At 41.1% G+C, this 17,832-nt stretch overlaps 1 protein-coding gene across 1 annotated transcript in view; it reads left to right on the plus strand.

The window, feature by feature from the left end:
- Positions 1-17,832, plus strand: part of Exoc4 (exocyst complex component 4) — a 755,612-nt gene that overhangs the window by 699,205 nt on the left and 38,575 nt on the right. The window contains exon 17 of the mRNA XM_059257532.1: positions 4,196-4,355. Coding sequence (XP_059113515.1) covers positions 4,196-4,355 — 160 coding nt within the window. The remainder of the gene's footprint in view (positions 1-4,195; positions 4,356-17,832) is intronic.

Below are 17,832 nucleotides of genomic sequence, written 5' to 3' on the forward strand. Positions count from 1 at the left end.
ATTATGCCCTGAAGTGAACAGGCTCCTTGCTCTGCAGTAACTTAGGGCAGCTGCTTCCATCAGTGCCCTCTATCAGCCGCCTCCGTCAGGAGGGCGGTGGGAGGCAGTATTATCTGGGGATATTTGCCTTCAAACGTACAAAATATGATGCAAGCCAAATAATTCTTGATGCTGTATTCTACCATAGGACCTTTTCTCTATAATACAGTACCCCAGATAATTGAGCTATAAAAAGAAGAGGCTTATTTTCCTATTCATGGTCAAGAGACTCCATTGCTTTTAGGTGAGTTAGGGTAGGTAAGGAGGCCAGCAGACAGGAACAAGGAACTGACAGCAGAGCTGCTGATCTTGTGGCCAGAGTAGTGAATAAAGAGACCAAGATCTCATGGTATGCCCCCCCCCCAACTAGGCCTCATTCCCAAAGGTCCCACCTCCTCCCAAGAACACCCACAAGAACCGTGTCCCTGCATGGTCTGTATTTGTTTTGTCTTTCAAAGCGTGGGCCTGGATAGTAGAAGTTGTCAATGTCTTGACACAGAGTAGCACAGTTAAGGTGCATTGTTGGAGCTGAAGGGATGGCTTCGCATTTAAGAACACTGGATGCTCTTCCAAAGGTTCTAAGTTCAATTCCCAGCACTCACATGTTGGCTCACAACCATTTGTAACTGTAGTCCCATGGGATCTGATGCCCTCTTCTGGTGTGCAAATGTACATGCAGACAAAACACCCATTTACATAAAGTACATAAATAGATAAATCATTAAAAAAAAAGAAAAAAGAAAAAGGCCGGGCAATGGTGGTGCACGCCTTTAATCCCAGCACTTGGGAGGCAGAGCCAGGCAGATCTCTGTGAGTTCGAGGCCAGCCTGGGCTACCAAGTGAGTTCCAGTAAAAGGCACAAAGCTACACAGAGAAACCCTGTCTCGAAAAACCAAAAAAAAAAAAAAAAGAAAGAAAGAAAAAGGTACATTGTCTAAAGACTGTGACAAGCTGCAGACTATAAGATGTCAGTGCATGGCCATTGCTGGCTTTATGAGAACATTGTACCACAGCAGCTTTGCAACCCTTGCCCCAGAATAGGTGAACCCTGTTTTACTATGAAATGTTTAAAGTCGAGCCATGGAGATAGAAATGTTTTCTGAAGGAGATTGTACCCCAAAATGGGAGTAGATATGACATGAGCCATTGGCTAGCCTTGTGACGCTGGACTAGAGAGTACCTGTAGCATCATATGCAGCTTCAAGGCTCTGTGTCTGTCAACGCCTGTCCCTGTTCTCTGACCACACTGTGTCCATCGGGGTCTGTCCCTGTTCTCTGACCACACTGTGTCCATCGGGGTCTGTCCCTGTTCTCTGACCACACTGTGTCCATCGGGGTCTGTCCCTGTTCTCTGACCACACTGTGTCCATCGGGGTCTGTCCCTGTTCTCTGACCACACTGTGTCCATCGGGGTCTGTCCCTGTTCTCTGACCACACTGTGTCCATCGGGGTCTGTCCCTGTTCTCTGACCACACTGTGTCCATCGGGGTCTGTCCCTGTTCTCTGACCACACTGTGTCCATCGGGGTCTGTCCCTGTTCTCTGACCACACTGTGTCCATCGGGGTCTGTCCCTGTTCTCTGACCGCACTGTGTCCATCAGAACCTGTCCCTGTTCTCTGACGACACTGTGTCCATCGGGGTCTGTCCCTGTTCTCTGATGACACTGTGTCCATCGGGGTCTGTCCCTGTTCTCTGACCACACAGAGCTTTCTCTTTCCTCCTAGTGTGATTCTTCCACGCCCTGGACCTCCATAGGTCTTATTCATGTGCTTGTATTTATTTAATGATATTTTACGTTATTAATATTTTTATGCCTTAATAATCAGATATATCCCATCATCATCTACACTTTACACTTTTATCACACCATATTGTACCATGGCAGACCAGACCGTAACTTGGAAAGATTTTTCTAGCTTAAATGACAAGTCTATGTTGTGTTTCTTTTCCTTTGAGCCCAAATCTCTTTCTTCACTGTAAATAGCACAAACAAGTCTGTGGTCTTGAAGAATTACTGGTTGAGAATAGCTAAAGCAAGAGAGATTGTCTTGGCCTTGGCCTCTTCTGCTTTGATCTCAGCCAAGGAGCGACCCATTGTGAAGCTAGAGGCAGCCATTGAACCTGAGATGTGCACTGGTCACTAATCGGAGTCTAGTTGCCATGAAGGGACTCCGGCTCCAGGAGAGGAAGATGACAATAACAGTGTACTACCTGGGGTGGTTCTTGAGTTCTGAGGACAGTACCCTGCTAGAGGCCAACTCTGCAAAATTGGGACAATCTGAATGAAAAACATTTAAAATTGAATCTATCTTCTAAAGGTAGTTACCTATAACTACTTTATGTTGTATTGAACCATCCATCACTCCTCAGCGTAAATATTGCTATCCAAAAGGAGTCCTGGGGCTAGAAAGATGGTTCAACCATTAAAGGCTAGATTCACAACCAAAAAGATAAAAGGAGTCCTTCTAGTTTATTGATGTCCTCAGATACTCTCTGCCAAATTACGTAGACTATAAAACAGTCCACAAGGGGCTGGAAATTTGGCTCAGCTGGTAGAGTATTTGGCCTAGTGTACACAAAAAGCCTTGGATCAATCCCTAGCATATATAAACCTACCCAGCATGCTAACACATGCATGTAATCCCAGCATTTGAGAGGTGGAGGCAGGAGTGTTAGAGTTTGAGGCCAACCTGTAACAACCTGTAATATGTGAGTCTCTCTCTCTCTCTCTCTCTCTCTCTCTCTCTCTCTCTCTCTCTCTCTCTCTCATATATATATATATATATATATATATATATATATATATATATATATCTCAGAAGAGGGCATCAGATCCCATATGTGTGTGTATGTATATGTATGTATGTATGTAATTATATGTATATTCCAAACAAACAAAACAAAGCAAGATAATAGGACAATCCTTCACATGTAAAAACAAACCATTTATAGGACCCCAGAACTATCTATAGATGTCTGCTGGGAATTCAACAGTGAACGCACAGTCTATTTTTCCTAAATGCTGTTTCTATTCATTACTGTGTTATACGTTCACCCTGTTGCCAATGCTGAAATCTATTAGCATTGTTGCCAGGAGCCCATATTTTATTGATTGATTCTTTTTAAAGATTAGAATTGTTGTTGTTTGTTTGTTTACAGTCCAGGTCTTTCGTTGTTTTTTTGTACATTCGGCCATAAGTTCATATAGAATGGGCTCCAGCAGCTCAGGCTCCTTTCTGTTCTCACAAAGTGTGCTTCAGCTGAACCCAGGTGTCCTTCCCTTTGGCTTCCCTGTTCTTCTGGTCGTTCTCTTTTACCTGCTTCAGGAAGCTGTCTCAGCTTTTAGAGTGCTTGATTTGCTCAGACTGCATGCTAATTCTCTTGGCAAGAGTCTTGCCCTTAACTTGCTTGTTCACATGATGCCCATGGCATGCTGGGTAACACTGTAGAAAACTCTTCTGGTTTTGCCATGGTAACACTTACGGGGCCTTCTTTTTTAAACAGTGTCCATTCCCTTGATGTCTACAATATCATCTTTCTTGTAGATTTGTATGTATGTGGCCAAAGGAGCAACTCCATGTTACCTGAAAGGCCTAGTGAACATATAGCGAATGCCCCTCCTCTTTCCCTTTGTGTCTGTCATTTTGGCGAGTTACTGATGTGATGGAAAGCAAAATGTTAGCATTATTGATCATAATGCTCAACTTAGGACTGACTTATTTTTATATATGTAGGCTCCCAATTATGTTCAGAGTCAAATGTGTGCCCTCCTCTGTTTCATGAGTAGGAGAGACCAAACAGATCTCTCCAAATATCTGCACATACAGTACAGTTCCTTTTTATGTCCATAGCTTATAGCACCCTGGCTTTGTCTTGAAGCCCTTATGGATGGTGTCTTTAGGTGAGTATTACAGTGCTGGGTTGTGGATATACCAAATTTAGCTGACTATATTAAGTTTTCCATTTGCAACTACTAAAACATTGTAGAGGTATTATGAAATCATTGTAAGATTTGCTGTGGCAACTGGGATACATGTTTTCTTCAGTCATTTAAACCTGTGGAGGATGAAAAAGAGCAATTCTATGAATAAGTTTAAGCCAGATGCCACTAATATATCTTTTTTGTCTCCTCACTGCACTGTGCTGACCCCTCAGGTCTGGGACACCTCATCTCCTGCATCCTCATTAATGGAGCCCAGTACTTCCGGCGCATCAGTGAGTCTGGCATCAAGAAAATGTGTAGGAACATTTTTGTTCTCCAGCAGAATTTGACCAACATCACTATGTCACGGGAGGCAGACTTGGACTTTGCAAGGTATGAGGGAGTATTGGGCTAGGTTTCTTACACCAAACTCATTGCCTGTAATGAGCTTCTATTTGCTAAAAAGAGACTTTTTTTTTTAAAGAAAGAAATGTGGCTGGAGAAATAGTTCAGCAGTTAAAGTACTTGTGCAAGCAAGAGAGCCAAAGTTCAGATCCTCAGGATCCATGTAGATGTTGTATGAGTGGGTATGGGAGTCCTCCTGTAACTCCAGCCTTGGAAGGAAGAGACTAAGATTCCCAGACCAAGACCTGGGATTGATTGGGAGACTCTGCCTCCACAAACAAGGTAGAAGAATGGCAGAGGATGCTGTCTGCCATCAACCTCAGGTCTCCACATGTGAGCACACACACATCCATTCAGACAAGCATACTCATGCATTCCTACCATAAACACACACACATGAAAAGAAGAAAAGAAGGCAGTATTCTCACGTGACAGTAATTCTACAAAACTCTATTCAAAGTTTAACATCCCTCCAGATGTTAGTTTTATCACTGCCTAACTTAAATTCTGTTTTAAATATTTTTTACCTTTATTGATTTTATGACAGGGGTAGGGAGGAGTGGGGTGGGGGAGTGTATGCCATAGAGTGTGTGTGGGGATAGACCAGAGGACAACTTGTGGTTCCCTCCTTCCACCATGGAGGTTCTAGGATTGAAATTGGGTCATCAGTCTTAGTGACAAGTATCTTACCTGCTGAGCTGTCTCACTGGCCTCAAACTTAAGGTTTTCATGCTATTAAACATTGGTGACTTTTTTTTCTGAGTAAAAGAGTAATATATGCACATTTTACAAGATATATAAGATGATAAACCTTTGGCCTAGAGACAGTGATATCTGGTCTGCCTTCTCCTGGCTTTGAGTACATGTGCTTTGAGTACATGTACACAGTACAAAAGTATGTGAATTTTCATACATACATATGCATATGATATCTCTTTTTATAAAACTGTAACTATATTAATGTAACTTAAAATGTATTCATTGCATTTTCCCATATCAATAATAATCTTTGAAAACATGATCTTTCAAATACTAATGCTTCTAGAAAATATTACTTTCAATAAGTGAACAAATCCATGGTACAGTTAACTGAAATTTGTTTTCTAATCACTTTGAATGTCAGCGTTTTTGCATTTTGTTTCTCGCCTGGTAAATACTGAAGTTAGCTTTACACGTGCCTGTTCTGACGCTGCTTCTATTTGCCCCGGTTGGAACCTGTCCAATTTTCTTCCAACTGAGAGAGGAGTCGTTGCCCTTTTTCTTCTCAAGGTTTGCTTGTCTCAATTCTTAATGTTCTCTTTTATGACACTTTTTCAAATGCTAGGATTAATCTTATTTTACTTATTTGGTCTCCACATTGTTTATTAAATAATCAAACCTTTGGTGCTTTATTGACAGTTCAAGCTGTTTTGTAGAATGTGGATGACAGTTCGTTAGCAACTTCTTCCCCCCTCCCCGAATGCTCTGTTACTTACAGTTAGGTGAAGTAGTCTATGAACTTCATTTTCAAAGCCTTTTTAGCTAGGAAAAATGTTGGGTTTTAGTAGTCTAGAATGTTTCTGCTTATTTATTACTTCTGTTTCTTTCCATTTGACTTTTAGATTCCTCTAGAAGTTCAGGAAAAATTGAAGCAGTTTTTGAGTATTTAAGAGAATTATACAGTGCCCTGTGACTTTGACGACGATAAAGACATCTGTACTGGGGGCTCTTTGCTTTGAAAGTGGCCCACATATATTCCTTTTCAAGTTTTCTTCTCGTCTATTTGTTGTATTGCTACCCATTTGGTTCTTTCTGCTTCTCTCTTTCCCTGTATTTTTCCTACTGTTTGCAGGAAAGTAAGTGTGTGTGTGTGTGTGTGTGTGTGTGTGTGTGTGTGTGTGTTCATTAAATTCCATGTTTTAGGATAAATTTGGTGGAAAGCCTCCCTTGTTCAGATTAGGGAAACCAGGTGTGACTGAATGCTGCATTTATTTGGCCGCTCTTAGGGGAAATGATCTCATTATTGAATTAGTCTATCCATAATAACATTGACAAGGGGAAGTTAAGAACATGGAGGCCTGAGGGATACAAAGAGCCATTACTAATTCTCTGAGGAATATAATTCCTAAATTCAATCATCCTTTTTTAAATGATTTTTTTTATTTAGCTGAAATAAGTAAATTAACACAGTTCTTGGCAGACAATATGGGGCCCAAACACATACTGAAAACCCAGCGTCTGCATCGTGAAGCCCTGACAGGGTAGCACTGAGATTGGCATCAGTGGGCTGTGTTCCAGTGAAGGGTTTCTGCAGGATATAATTGAACGGCAACTCAGTCATGCCTTTCACAGTTGGATTTCTGAATTATGTCCAAGGAGTAGGTAAAAGGTGAACATGACCACCAGGGAGGGGTGCGTCTAATGTTATCCCTCTTCTCTAATGGATTATGCAGGCTGGTGTAAACATATAGCATGGGATTCTGTGCTCCAGATGGTTCAGAGACCATCTCCTTTTACTAAATGGGGAGTTTCACAGTGTTTCCTCAGTGCTTGGAACAGAGTAAATGATCACTAGATGTGATGACAAAGTGGGTATATGCCAAATCAAGGCTAATGAAGAGTTTGTAAGATGACCAGTTAGGCTCTCTGCCCTGAAACTTTTAAGCAGCAAATATAGACAACTTTCTATCCACTCATAAGGAACAAGAGTGTCTCTCACTTTTATAAACCAGAAGATATTACCAAAAGTAGGTAACATAGCCCTCCCAGTCCATGGTCTCTTTCTGTCTGATTTGCTCTTGTTCTCATAGGGACATATTTTATAGCTTTATTTTTCCTCTTCTTTTTGAGGTAGAGGATAGTTTTCTGAAATGGACTCTTATCAATTCTACCAAATTTGAAGCTGTGTAGAATAAATACCTAAACAAGCAGAATTAACAGACTGCAGTAGTGTGCCTCGGCATTCCTCAAGCAGTGTCTAATCAAGCATGGACAAGGGCATCTGTATTTCCAGTGAATCTCTATAGAAACGTTATCTCCTAACAAGTAATTAATCACCAGTCGCCGTGTGTCAGAAAACTGACTTAACAAGAAGTTGTACAGCACTTGTAGTTTTTTTCTGCCACTGCCTTCCTGGCCAGCCAAACATATAGCATCTTTCTGTACTGGAGAATGAAGGGGTGTGGAATGATTCTACTTCAGTTGATTCTCCTGCCTGGGGATGGCTGTCTATCTCTTTATACACACTGCACTCTAATCTCTACTAGGGTAGATTAGGTGAGCAGAGAATCAAGACAGCCTGGACATTGCCAGGATTACTGACAGCTCTGCCCTCTGTGATGAAGATCACTTACATTTTGCTCTAATTTTGACTCTTTATCCTACTGTTAATTTTTGGAATCAAAGAACTTCTGCCCAAGAAAGTCATAGCAGATTAACTGGAAAGTTTTTGGCTAAGTGTGTGTGGGAGTGTCGGGGTGGGGGTGTGGGGATGTGGGGGTGTGGTTCCGTCTGTCAGAAGCTCATCTAAACTTGAGCTGCCCTGTTCCTTTACAGAAGTAAGTCACCAGAGCTGCCCTGGAGTCCATGTGGTAGGAAGATGGAGTGTACGGCAGAAGTGTAACAAGGTCTGATAGGGTTATCTAGCAGGCGTTGTAGATGAGGTGAAGCCCTAATTCAAAAGGAATAGCCCAGAGTTTTTCCCCAGGTCCTCTTCTCTTTCTCAAGTCTTCCTTCTGTTGTGGGGAGAGCGTGTGTTTGGGTTTGGATTAGGTTTGGATTTGTCAGGGGTTTTTTGGTTTTTGGTTTTGCTTGTTTTTTTAAATTTTTTGTTTGTTTGGGGTGGTGGTTGTTGTGTTGTTGTTGTTGTTGTTGTTGCCTTTTGAGATAGGCTCTCACTGGCTGGCCTGGAACTTGCTATGTAAACCAGGCTGCCCTGGAACTCACTGGTATCCAAGTGCTGGCTTTAAAGGCATAGCTGCTAAGCCTGGCAATTCTTCCTTTTGTTCTGTATTTCCCATACTGCTTTGCCTCTTGCTTTCCTCATTAAGATTTATGGCTCCTAGTCTCACCCCGCCCCTCATTCTGCATTTCATTAAACAAATGTCTTCATTTAAACCTCACAAAGATAAGGAAGTGAAAGCTGAGGTTCGGAAGTGGCAGGGAACCAATTGTAAAATGGAGAACAAAACATTTCTTTACATCATTATTCCTTTAGTCAATGAACAGATATTTTTCAGAAGTGTGTCCTGTCTTGGTCCTGCCCTGGAGGAACTTGCAAAGTACAAACTAATAGATAGGTAACATGTAAAGTATGTCAGAAGATATGAGTATGTCAATTCTGATGAACTTGCATTTTTGTGAGGCAAAATACAAACTAATAGGTAAAATGCAAAATATGTCAGTTTTTCAGACATACTGTGATGAAAAACTAAGCTTAGAAATGAGCACTGAGAGTGTTCATGAAAGTCCTAGCAGGAACATGCCTGCAGTGGGTCTAGGGAAAGCCCATAGCAGGAAAGGGGCTCTAAGGAGGAGGCCCAGAGGAGCGTATGCTTGATCGGGAAAGCATTGGAAAGGTGACTGTGGCTGGAATGAGCCGGGAGAGGTAAGATCATAAATGTATTCGAAGGAGCTGAGATCTGGAAGGTCATTGTAACATCATTGACTCTTACTCAGAAAGAAGTAGAAAACTGCTAATGATTAGGAGGCAGAAATGAACTGGAGGCAGAAAAGTACCACAATCTGAATCCTCCTGTCTGCTCTGATGAAAACCAGAGGACTTGGGAGAAGAAGGGAAAGGCTGGAGCATGAACAGAAGGATCCATTAGAAAGCAGCAGCAGGTGGACATTCTCCAGGTGAACAATGGTGATCCAAACCAGTCAGCACTGGGGAGAATAAGAAGTAGTCAGCTTAGGCTGGATTGCAGTAGTCAAGCTGACAGGGTGAACCAGTGACTCTGTTTTCTTCTGAGCAGTTCAAAGCAATGAGGTTTTAATGTCCTGAACCAGACTATGGGTAAAGCTATGAGTAGATGGTGGGGGATACCAAAAGTTTGAGTTTGATACATTCAGTTTGATGTGCCTCTTACAGATATGAGTAGAGATAAGAGGAGGGACTTGAGTAAGAAACTTGGAGTGGAGGAGAGTCTGGCCTAGAGAGAAGATCTTGGGAACCATCAGCGTATACATGGGGTTTGAAGCCAGAAGAAAAAGTGAGAAGTGAGATCTGGCTGGGAGAAGTAGAGAAAAAAGATGCTGTGTTTGAGAAGTGGGCCTAGTGACTGCCTTGCTCTTTAGAGGCTGGGCTGCTGAAAAAGCACCAGCAGAGAGTGAGTAAACAGCTACTAGGAAGGTAAAGAAGTTAGGAAAAGAGGAATCTTGGAGTCCAGAGGAGTGTTTGAAGAAGGTACCTTTGTGTCACATGTTCCTGGGTTACATTAGCTCACTACAGAGAACGCGCTGCTGATCGACTTGACCAGAGGCTTGGAATACCTTGATTTGTATTCCTTCATCTTTCCTATGTAATTTGTCTAAAGTAGGAGCCAGCCTCAAGTGAAACAGGCTTCTCTTAGTAGCCTAGATGTGATTAGAGCAAACAAAGATGCAGCCAGAATGTCTCTACTATGATATAGAAAAGGCCAAATTGGTAGCCTCTTGTTTATCAAGGTCAGCGTCAACATGCATGAATCATGTTCACAATACATGGCTTTGATAACCCTGTAATGAAATTGGTATTTTACCGCTGTGGTCTTTCCCCAAGCTTGTGTTACATTCAAATCATAAGAAAGACATCAGAACGATTCATATACAGGGTTAGCTATAAAATACTTGACCAGCACTCCTCCATATCAAAGTCTTTAGAAAGAAAATAAACAAAGAGAAAAGTTGGTGAAGCCATCTCAGCCATAAGGAACCCAGGAGACATGACAGCTAAATCTGTCCTATCCTGGATGGGGTCCTAGAATAAAAAGAGCATGCAGTAAAAACAAAGGAAGTCTGGATGAAGTTGGGCTGTAGTTAATGATGGTATATTAATATTGGTTCATTATTTGTGATAAATGTGCCATATTGTATAAGATGTTATTAGTAGGAATAATGAATATAACTTCTCAACTTTTTGTGACTCAACACTATTTGAAATAATAGTCTATTAAATTGTTGTCAAAGACATGCCATGAAGATCTACAGGTGGATAATGTATGTTGAGCATGTAAAGATGTTCAGCATCATTTGTTATTAGGGAAATGAAAACCCAAACCACAGTGAGATGCCACTCATACCCATAGGACTGCAACAGTTAAATAAAAAAAGAAGAAGAAAATGTGTGAAAAAGGGCTGGTCCTTTAGTTAAGAGCACTGGCTGCTCTTCCAGAGGACCCAGGTTCAATTCCCAGCATCCACTTAGTGTCTCACAGTTCCAGGGGATCCAGTGCCCTCTTCTGGCCTCTGTGGGCAGTGCACACTCAAGGTGCAGACATATATGCAGACAAACAGCCATCAAATAAAGATAATTTTTTTAAGTGTTGACAAGGATACAGAGAAACTAGGAGCTTCATTTGTGCTATTGGGAAAATAAAAGGTACAGTAGCTTTGAAAAACCTTTTTCAAAAGGTTTTTTTATATGACTCAACAATTCTACTCACAAGAAATGAAAAATACATGTACTCAGAAATTTCTACCCAAATTTTATAGTAATGATATCAATAATTAACTGATGGATAAATGAAATGTGAGTCCATAAAATAGATATTATTTGGTCATAAAATGAGATGAGATACAGAAACATAATACATGATGAACCTTTAAACACGAGGCCAAATTAAAGAAGTTGGTCATGAATGGCTGCATTGTGTGTGACTATGTGAAATGTCCAAAATAGGCAAATCTACAAGCTAGAAGTCACTTAGTGCTTGGAGGTTGTGAGAAAATGAAAATGTGGATTCAGGTTTCTTCAGGAATGACTAACATGTTCTAAAATGGATTCTACAGGGGGCTGTACAACCCTACGAATATGTTAAATGATCTTGAACTCTAGACTTCAAATATGGAAATTGTATGCTAGCTGAATAAGATTGCAATAAGTTTTTTTTCTTAATGTTGAGCTTTAAAGCTTTAAAAGTCCCAAATGATTTGACATAGAAAATGAGTAGCTCAGATTTTATACTCACATTAATAGAGAACTTTGTCAAAGAAATATCCTATGCATTTTTGCATTTCCCTAATCATACTGAGAGGTGAACAATCAAGGAAGAATTTATAAGGAAGTGATGCTTAATTTTAATACTAAATGGAATTATCCAGAGTTGGGGAAAGAGGCACAGTCAGGAAGTGAGGGACGGTGAAAGATGAGGCCTGGGGGAATTGAGATCTCCTTTGGGTAGGCTATGGATTCCACTTTCTTGCCCACAACTCAAAACATACCCCTCATCATTTCCCTTGCCCTAATTAATTTCTTGTTCTAAACCTAACGTATTTTATATCTGCTTGTCCATGCCTTGTCTACCCAGTAGAATGGGAATTCCATAGACAAGACCTCGCACCAGGACCTACACTAGGTAAATGTCCTCAGTGGAAAAGTGGTTGCTGAAGGTGTGGTAGACAGGTGATGAATAGGCTCAGAGCTGGCTGGAATGAAAACAGATATGGCAAGTGTGAAGGAGTTAAACAACTAGCTGGACTTAAGGAATGGGAGAATAGTGACGGCAGAAAATAGTGTTCAAGGGCGACCCTGGAGAGTCTGACATGGACACAGCATCAGCAAGTAAGAGAAGGCGCAATGGGAGGACTGGCCTTGATGTGGGAAGGGTCCTCAGTGGCAACATATGTGAAATGCTGTGAGACTGGAGCTTAACAGACAGGGTGGGATTAGACAAACAGACCTGGGGAAGCATGAGCCGTCCAAAGCTCTTAAAGAAGAGAAGCAAGAGAGAGCAGTCATCTGGAAGACCTGACAGTAAAGGGCATGGGAAAGAAGGAGCTGCAGGAGAGGAGAGGAAAGGAGGGGTCCACAGGACAAGGCAGGAAGAGGATGATGTAAAAAGCCAACAAAGCACACAGCCTTGCTACTGCCTGCATAGATGTGCTACTTTCCATCAGTGGGCGGAGCCTCCTCCCTCCCAGTGAAGGCAAGTGGTATCTCTTTCTAAATCCTCCACATCCTCTGTGAGGTCAACTACCCAGATTCTTCCTCAAGGTAACAGTGAGTTAGGAGGCAGCCCAGAAACTAAATGGGACATTGCCCTGTCCTTGACCTTTGTACCTTGCTAAGTCCTGGAATGATCTCTGGCATGGCTGAGGATGTTGAATGGGGGCTGTTATGTCCAAGTATTTTCTACAGGCCTGTTACAGGGGTACATTACTGTGGTTTTTTGCAGGAAGGTTGTTAAGTTTTCCTATCTGGAGTGACCAGGGCATAACATGCTAGAGAATTAGCGATGACATGCTGCCACCTACTGGAAACACCCATCAGGACAGACCTGTGATCTGAAAGGCTCTGCACCTGAAGGGACTTCAGTGATGGGGCTGAGAACAGTGACTGCCTCCCCTGCAGACCCTGTTCTCTTTGCTTGGCCAGAAAAGAAAGAAACAAAATATTCCCTTCATCCTTTTCACCTGTCATTTTTTAAGCAGTTGTATCCTTCCGACAGTCCTATCTTCCTTCCCAACGCCAGCCTCTTTGGCAAGCCCCCCTTCAGTGCTTCATTGGCCGTTGGCAGTTTGGATTTGTGATCGAATAAGAGAAGCTAGTCTTCTGCCAAAGTTCTCTTCATAACGATGACCTCCAGAAGTTCTGAGAAGTTGCTTTAATTCAGTAGTGATAAAAAGGTAGCCCTGACTCCTTAGCAGGAGGGAAAACTGCTAAGTGATGAGTTTTACTGCTTTTACTGCCTGGTGTAAAGAAAGGCACCTATTAATAAAATTCAGTAATAAAACAAAAATGTGTATAATTTGATTGCTGAGAGTGTTTTCTTGAGGATCCTCTTTACGTATATTTAAATAATGTTACTTTTCTTGACTTTAACCTCCTTTTGACTTTTGACCCCATTCTGCCTATATTATTTTCTTCTGATCTAGCCTCTCTAAGTTTATTATACTTAAAGTAGATTCCATACATTGCAGCAACTAACTGATCTCTGATTGTTTAATCGGGGATCTTTGAATGCAGGTGAGCATTCCTCACCAGCTTGCGTATCCTCCACAGAGCACCAGAGAACAATGAGAACTCAGAATCTTCCCAGAAAAATACCTGTCGGTAATTAATGTCTGTGTTCTCATAGATGTGAAGGCCTTGATTAAATAAGATTTCCTTAAATTATCTGTTCTTGTCCTGATAACCTACAGTCATTTTAGAGCTTGGGGTTCCTCAAGATTCCTGGCAGTGACAGTCTTCCTGTTGTAGCTTCTTTTCTGGAACTGGCATTGCTCAAAGATGAGCGGAGATGGCAGGTGTCCTTATTACACAGTGAAGATCTCAAGGAGTAGAAGCAACTTGTCCAAGAAAACTCATCAGATTATGCCACTTTTATCTGCCAGTGCTTCTGTAATCTCCGTGCTTAAGAAACTAAATTAACCCTCCCAGTGAGACTGTGTTTCTTCCAGGAAAGCTGAGTTACACCGGTCTATGATCATGTATTAACTCTAGTAGCATTCTTACTAAAAAGCTGGAAGCTGGCCCCTTCCTTTTTTATTTTTTAAATAAAGATGTAGTGTTAAAATTTACATGCTTGAAACTCAGAAGCACAGACCAAAGAGACAGCTCATTCAGTAAAGTGATTTAGGGTGTAAAAGGCCTGAGCTCAGTCCCCAGAACACATATAAAAATAGCTAAGTGTGGTGGCCACACTTGTAATGCCAGCATTGAGGAGGTGGAGGCAGATCCCTGAGGCTAAGTCCAGCCTCACTTACTTAATACATTCCATTTTTCTCAAAAAGAAGTTGGATGACACCTGAGGAATGAGGCCAAAGGTTGTTCTGTAGACTCACTACAGACACACACATGGGAAGTACCCTCTGCATCCCTCCCTCCCTCCCTACCTCTCTCCCTCCCTCTTTGCTTCCCCCCTTTCCTGATCTTGAAAGATCAAACCCAGATGCTGAAAGGAAGCACCAAACCATGCGGAACAAAGCAGCTTCGCTCTCAAGCCTTCCATAGTGTGCCTGCCCATAGTATTCTCCCTGTTTGTAATCTAACTTTTTCTAATTTTCTGTGTTCTGAAATTAATGTTTTATGGGCTTGATTTTCACTTTTTCCTATATTTTTAATATTGTATTGCTCTCATGTTTATTAGCATATTCTCCCTCCTTACATAATCATGAAGTTCTTGTGACTAGTCACCAGGATTGTATTTAGTTTTAGTTTCTGGATGTCTACAGCTTATTATGTAATTTATTTTCTCTTCTTTAAAAAAGCTCACATAAATTGAAAGTATTTATAAACATGTTCTGGCCTTGAAAATATTTTAGTATACCTGAATTTACATTTGTTTCAGAGAGCACCCATCAATAAATACAAATAGGTTGCCAAGAAATAATTTTTATACCTAATCTTATAGACCTGCGGGAATAAACTGCTTTCTCTAAAACAAGGGCAGCTCCTAAAAGACAAATGGGTTTGGTGTAACTTATCTTCAAGGCTAAATTTGCTACTTGCATGTATGATAATGAAGCTACTCTACTGTGGTAAAGTGAGGGTACTTATTATTGTTACTGTTATATGACTGGGCTTGGTATATGCACTGAAGTGAATGCTTTCTCCACGTGGGTTCTTTGAGATTGTGTGTGTGTGTAGCTGTTATTATCACATCTTGTAGACAAAAAAAAAGGGAAACACTTAAGAGATTAAGTAAATTCCCAGTTCATGTAATAATACATATCAGATAACACTTAGGTCACTGGACCTCAATATGCTCTTACCCATGTGAAGTTAAGGCTATCATTTTGGTAAACATCGGGTTTCTGTTTTATATAGCATCATTTTTCAATTAGAGTCTTAACACACAAATATACTCTTTTTCTTTATTTTTTTCTAGTTATATTTTCCCACCACTCATTTTTATGGAGTTCTGCTGGCTATATATTTTTATTAATATTCCTGTTACATATATAGAGATATAAATGTATATAAATGTAACCGTCTTGAGTCCATTTGATGTTGCTCATAAGTATGTATTTTTGAAGCTGACTACTTGGTGTTAGATGCCCAGATGCTGATCCCTGGGGAAGACTAATTCTTCCCATGTCAGCAGTCACTAATTGCCTGTAGCTCTTCATCTTGGAGTAGGACCCTTGTGATATTTCCCCCATCTACATCACATATCAAATGGTGTTCAGGTCTTACTTAGGCTCCATATTGTTGATATGTTAACAGTGCAGCTTTCCTGTCCTTTAGAGAAGACAGTCTCCCAGCAGACATCCTGGTCCTCTGGCCCGTATATATTTCTGCCCCTTCTTCCATGATATTTCCTGAGCCTTGTGTTGGGGTTGTAGTGTCGATGTATCTACTAGGGCTGGGCACCCCATCATCATTTGTTCTTTGCATTTTGACCAGTTATGGTGTACTGTAATGGTTTCCCTGGGCTGCAAAAAGAAACAGTTTGATAAGGCATGAGAGCTACATTTATCCATGGATATAAGGCAAGTACTTAGAATGCAGGTAGAACTTATACTGATATTTTAAATAGCTTTACTTAACAATTTAAAGAGAGTTCTTCAAATTCCTCCTACTCTGGACTGTGTTATAGGGTTAGTTTTGCTCAACCTTCCTAGATTGTCTTCTCACATGCCTGTCATGGAATAGCACTTGCTTACTGTCCTAGACTATGCCTTAGAGCCAGAGCACAAAGTAGAGCCAACACTTGGTCACCCATTTCCTGGCAAACTCTGGCTTTGCTCCCAGATGCAACACCTGCACTGCTAAGACAACAAGCAGCTTAACAAGTGGTTCCCAAAGGCAAGAGAGGGGATACTGTATTACATGGGAAGTCTTTTGACTCTATCCCTAAAAATTCTAAGTAGATGGTTGAGAGTTTACCTAGGCATATATACGCAGCTTGAGAGTTTCCCAGGAGATCCTCATGTGGGCAGTTCCTGAACAGTCCAGGAGAAATACTGACCTGACCTCACATCTTTTGGGATCCATACACTGTCAAAGCCCATCCTCTTATTCTTGTTTAAGACTTGCTCATGTTCTCCTTCTCACTCTCCCTCCCTCTTCTTCCTTCCCCTCCCTCCACTACTACATGCAAAGAAAGTCAAAATTACTAAAAGTGCTAATTTGGATTAAGTTAAATCATCCTTAAAACTAGCCTGCAGGATAGTCAAATTATTATCCTTTCCTTCTATGTGCAGAAATTAAGACAGTCAGAGTGTGTTCTTGGAACTTTGGAGTTGAGTAAAACCTCCAACCAATAATGGCTTTACTTAGATTTTACAACTTTGTGATGGTGAGAAGGTATATCTACCCAGAATTTCTATTTTTCTAGTATTTAGAAGGACAGGTTGGTACTCAGGATTGTACCCAAGGCTTCTTAGATTCAACAATTCTGTTTTTCACTTTGAGTAAAATACTCAGTAATGTACCTGAGATGCATAGCGCTATTGAAGAACAGAGATGTTATATCGTGATTCTGCCCAACTGGTGGTAGATATAAGAAATGTTGTGAGCACAGGTAAACCTGGCTAGGCTAAGTGAGCTATTACAAGCCATTGGTTTTATAGTAAATGCATTTGCATTTTAGTATTTGCAACTTACAATTGATTCCTAGGGACATAACTCTGTCACAAGAAAAGTTGTGTCTATTTCATTTGTCTAGTGGATGACCAGCAAACTTAGCCCTTAATCATTATATGAACTTGAGTGAGTGATCTCCACTCTTTTGGCTGAAGTTTTCCCATCTATAAAATGATTTTGTCTAGAAGATCAACTGTCACATGATAGAATACCTGAGATGGGATTCAGAGGGCTGGTGCTCCACTTCTGCCTCTAGTTCTTGAGAGAAGTTATCAAAGAAAAGCAGTCTGCTCCAGTCTGTTTTCATAAAGAAATCGAAGACTTCTGAGAGGTGCACTGGCCCTCCAACTAATGTGTGTGGGAAGGAAGGAAGGAAGGAAAGAAGGAAGGGAGGGAGGGAGGGAGGAAGGAAGGAAGGAAAAAAGGAAGGAAAAAAAGGAAGGAAAAAAGGAAGGAAGGAAGTCATATAGGCCCATGTCTTTCCATAGTCAAAATCATATATGTAGCATTTGCTCACCATACCAGCATAAGAGCAAGATAGATACAGCAAAAGCTAGCTAGTGCCTGTGCATGACCTATAAAGGTCTTAGTAGGCTCCAAACAGTAATTGACAAAGTAAACATGTGGGTACTCAAACCATAAATGTCACATCCACTGAAGCTCTTCATCTGCTGTGCTGTGCTTTTCCAGTTGATGGAAAGGTTTTATTCAGATCAGCCATTGCACTTTTTCCCCCGGAGGCACTCTTAATCTTTG

This window comes from Peromyscus eremicus, chromosome 3 (genome assembly GCF_949786415.1).
Source record: "Peromyscus eremicus chromosome 3, PerEre_H2_v1, whole genome shotgun sequence".
Classification (NCBI taxonomy): domain Eukaryota; kingdom Metazoa; phylum Chordata; class Mammalia; order Rodentia; family Cricetidae; genus Peromyscus; species Peromyscus eremicus.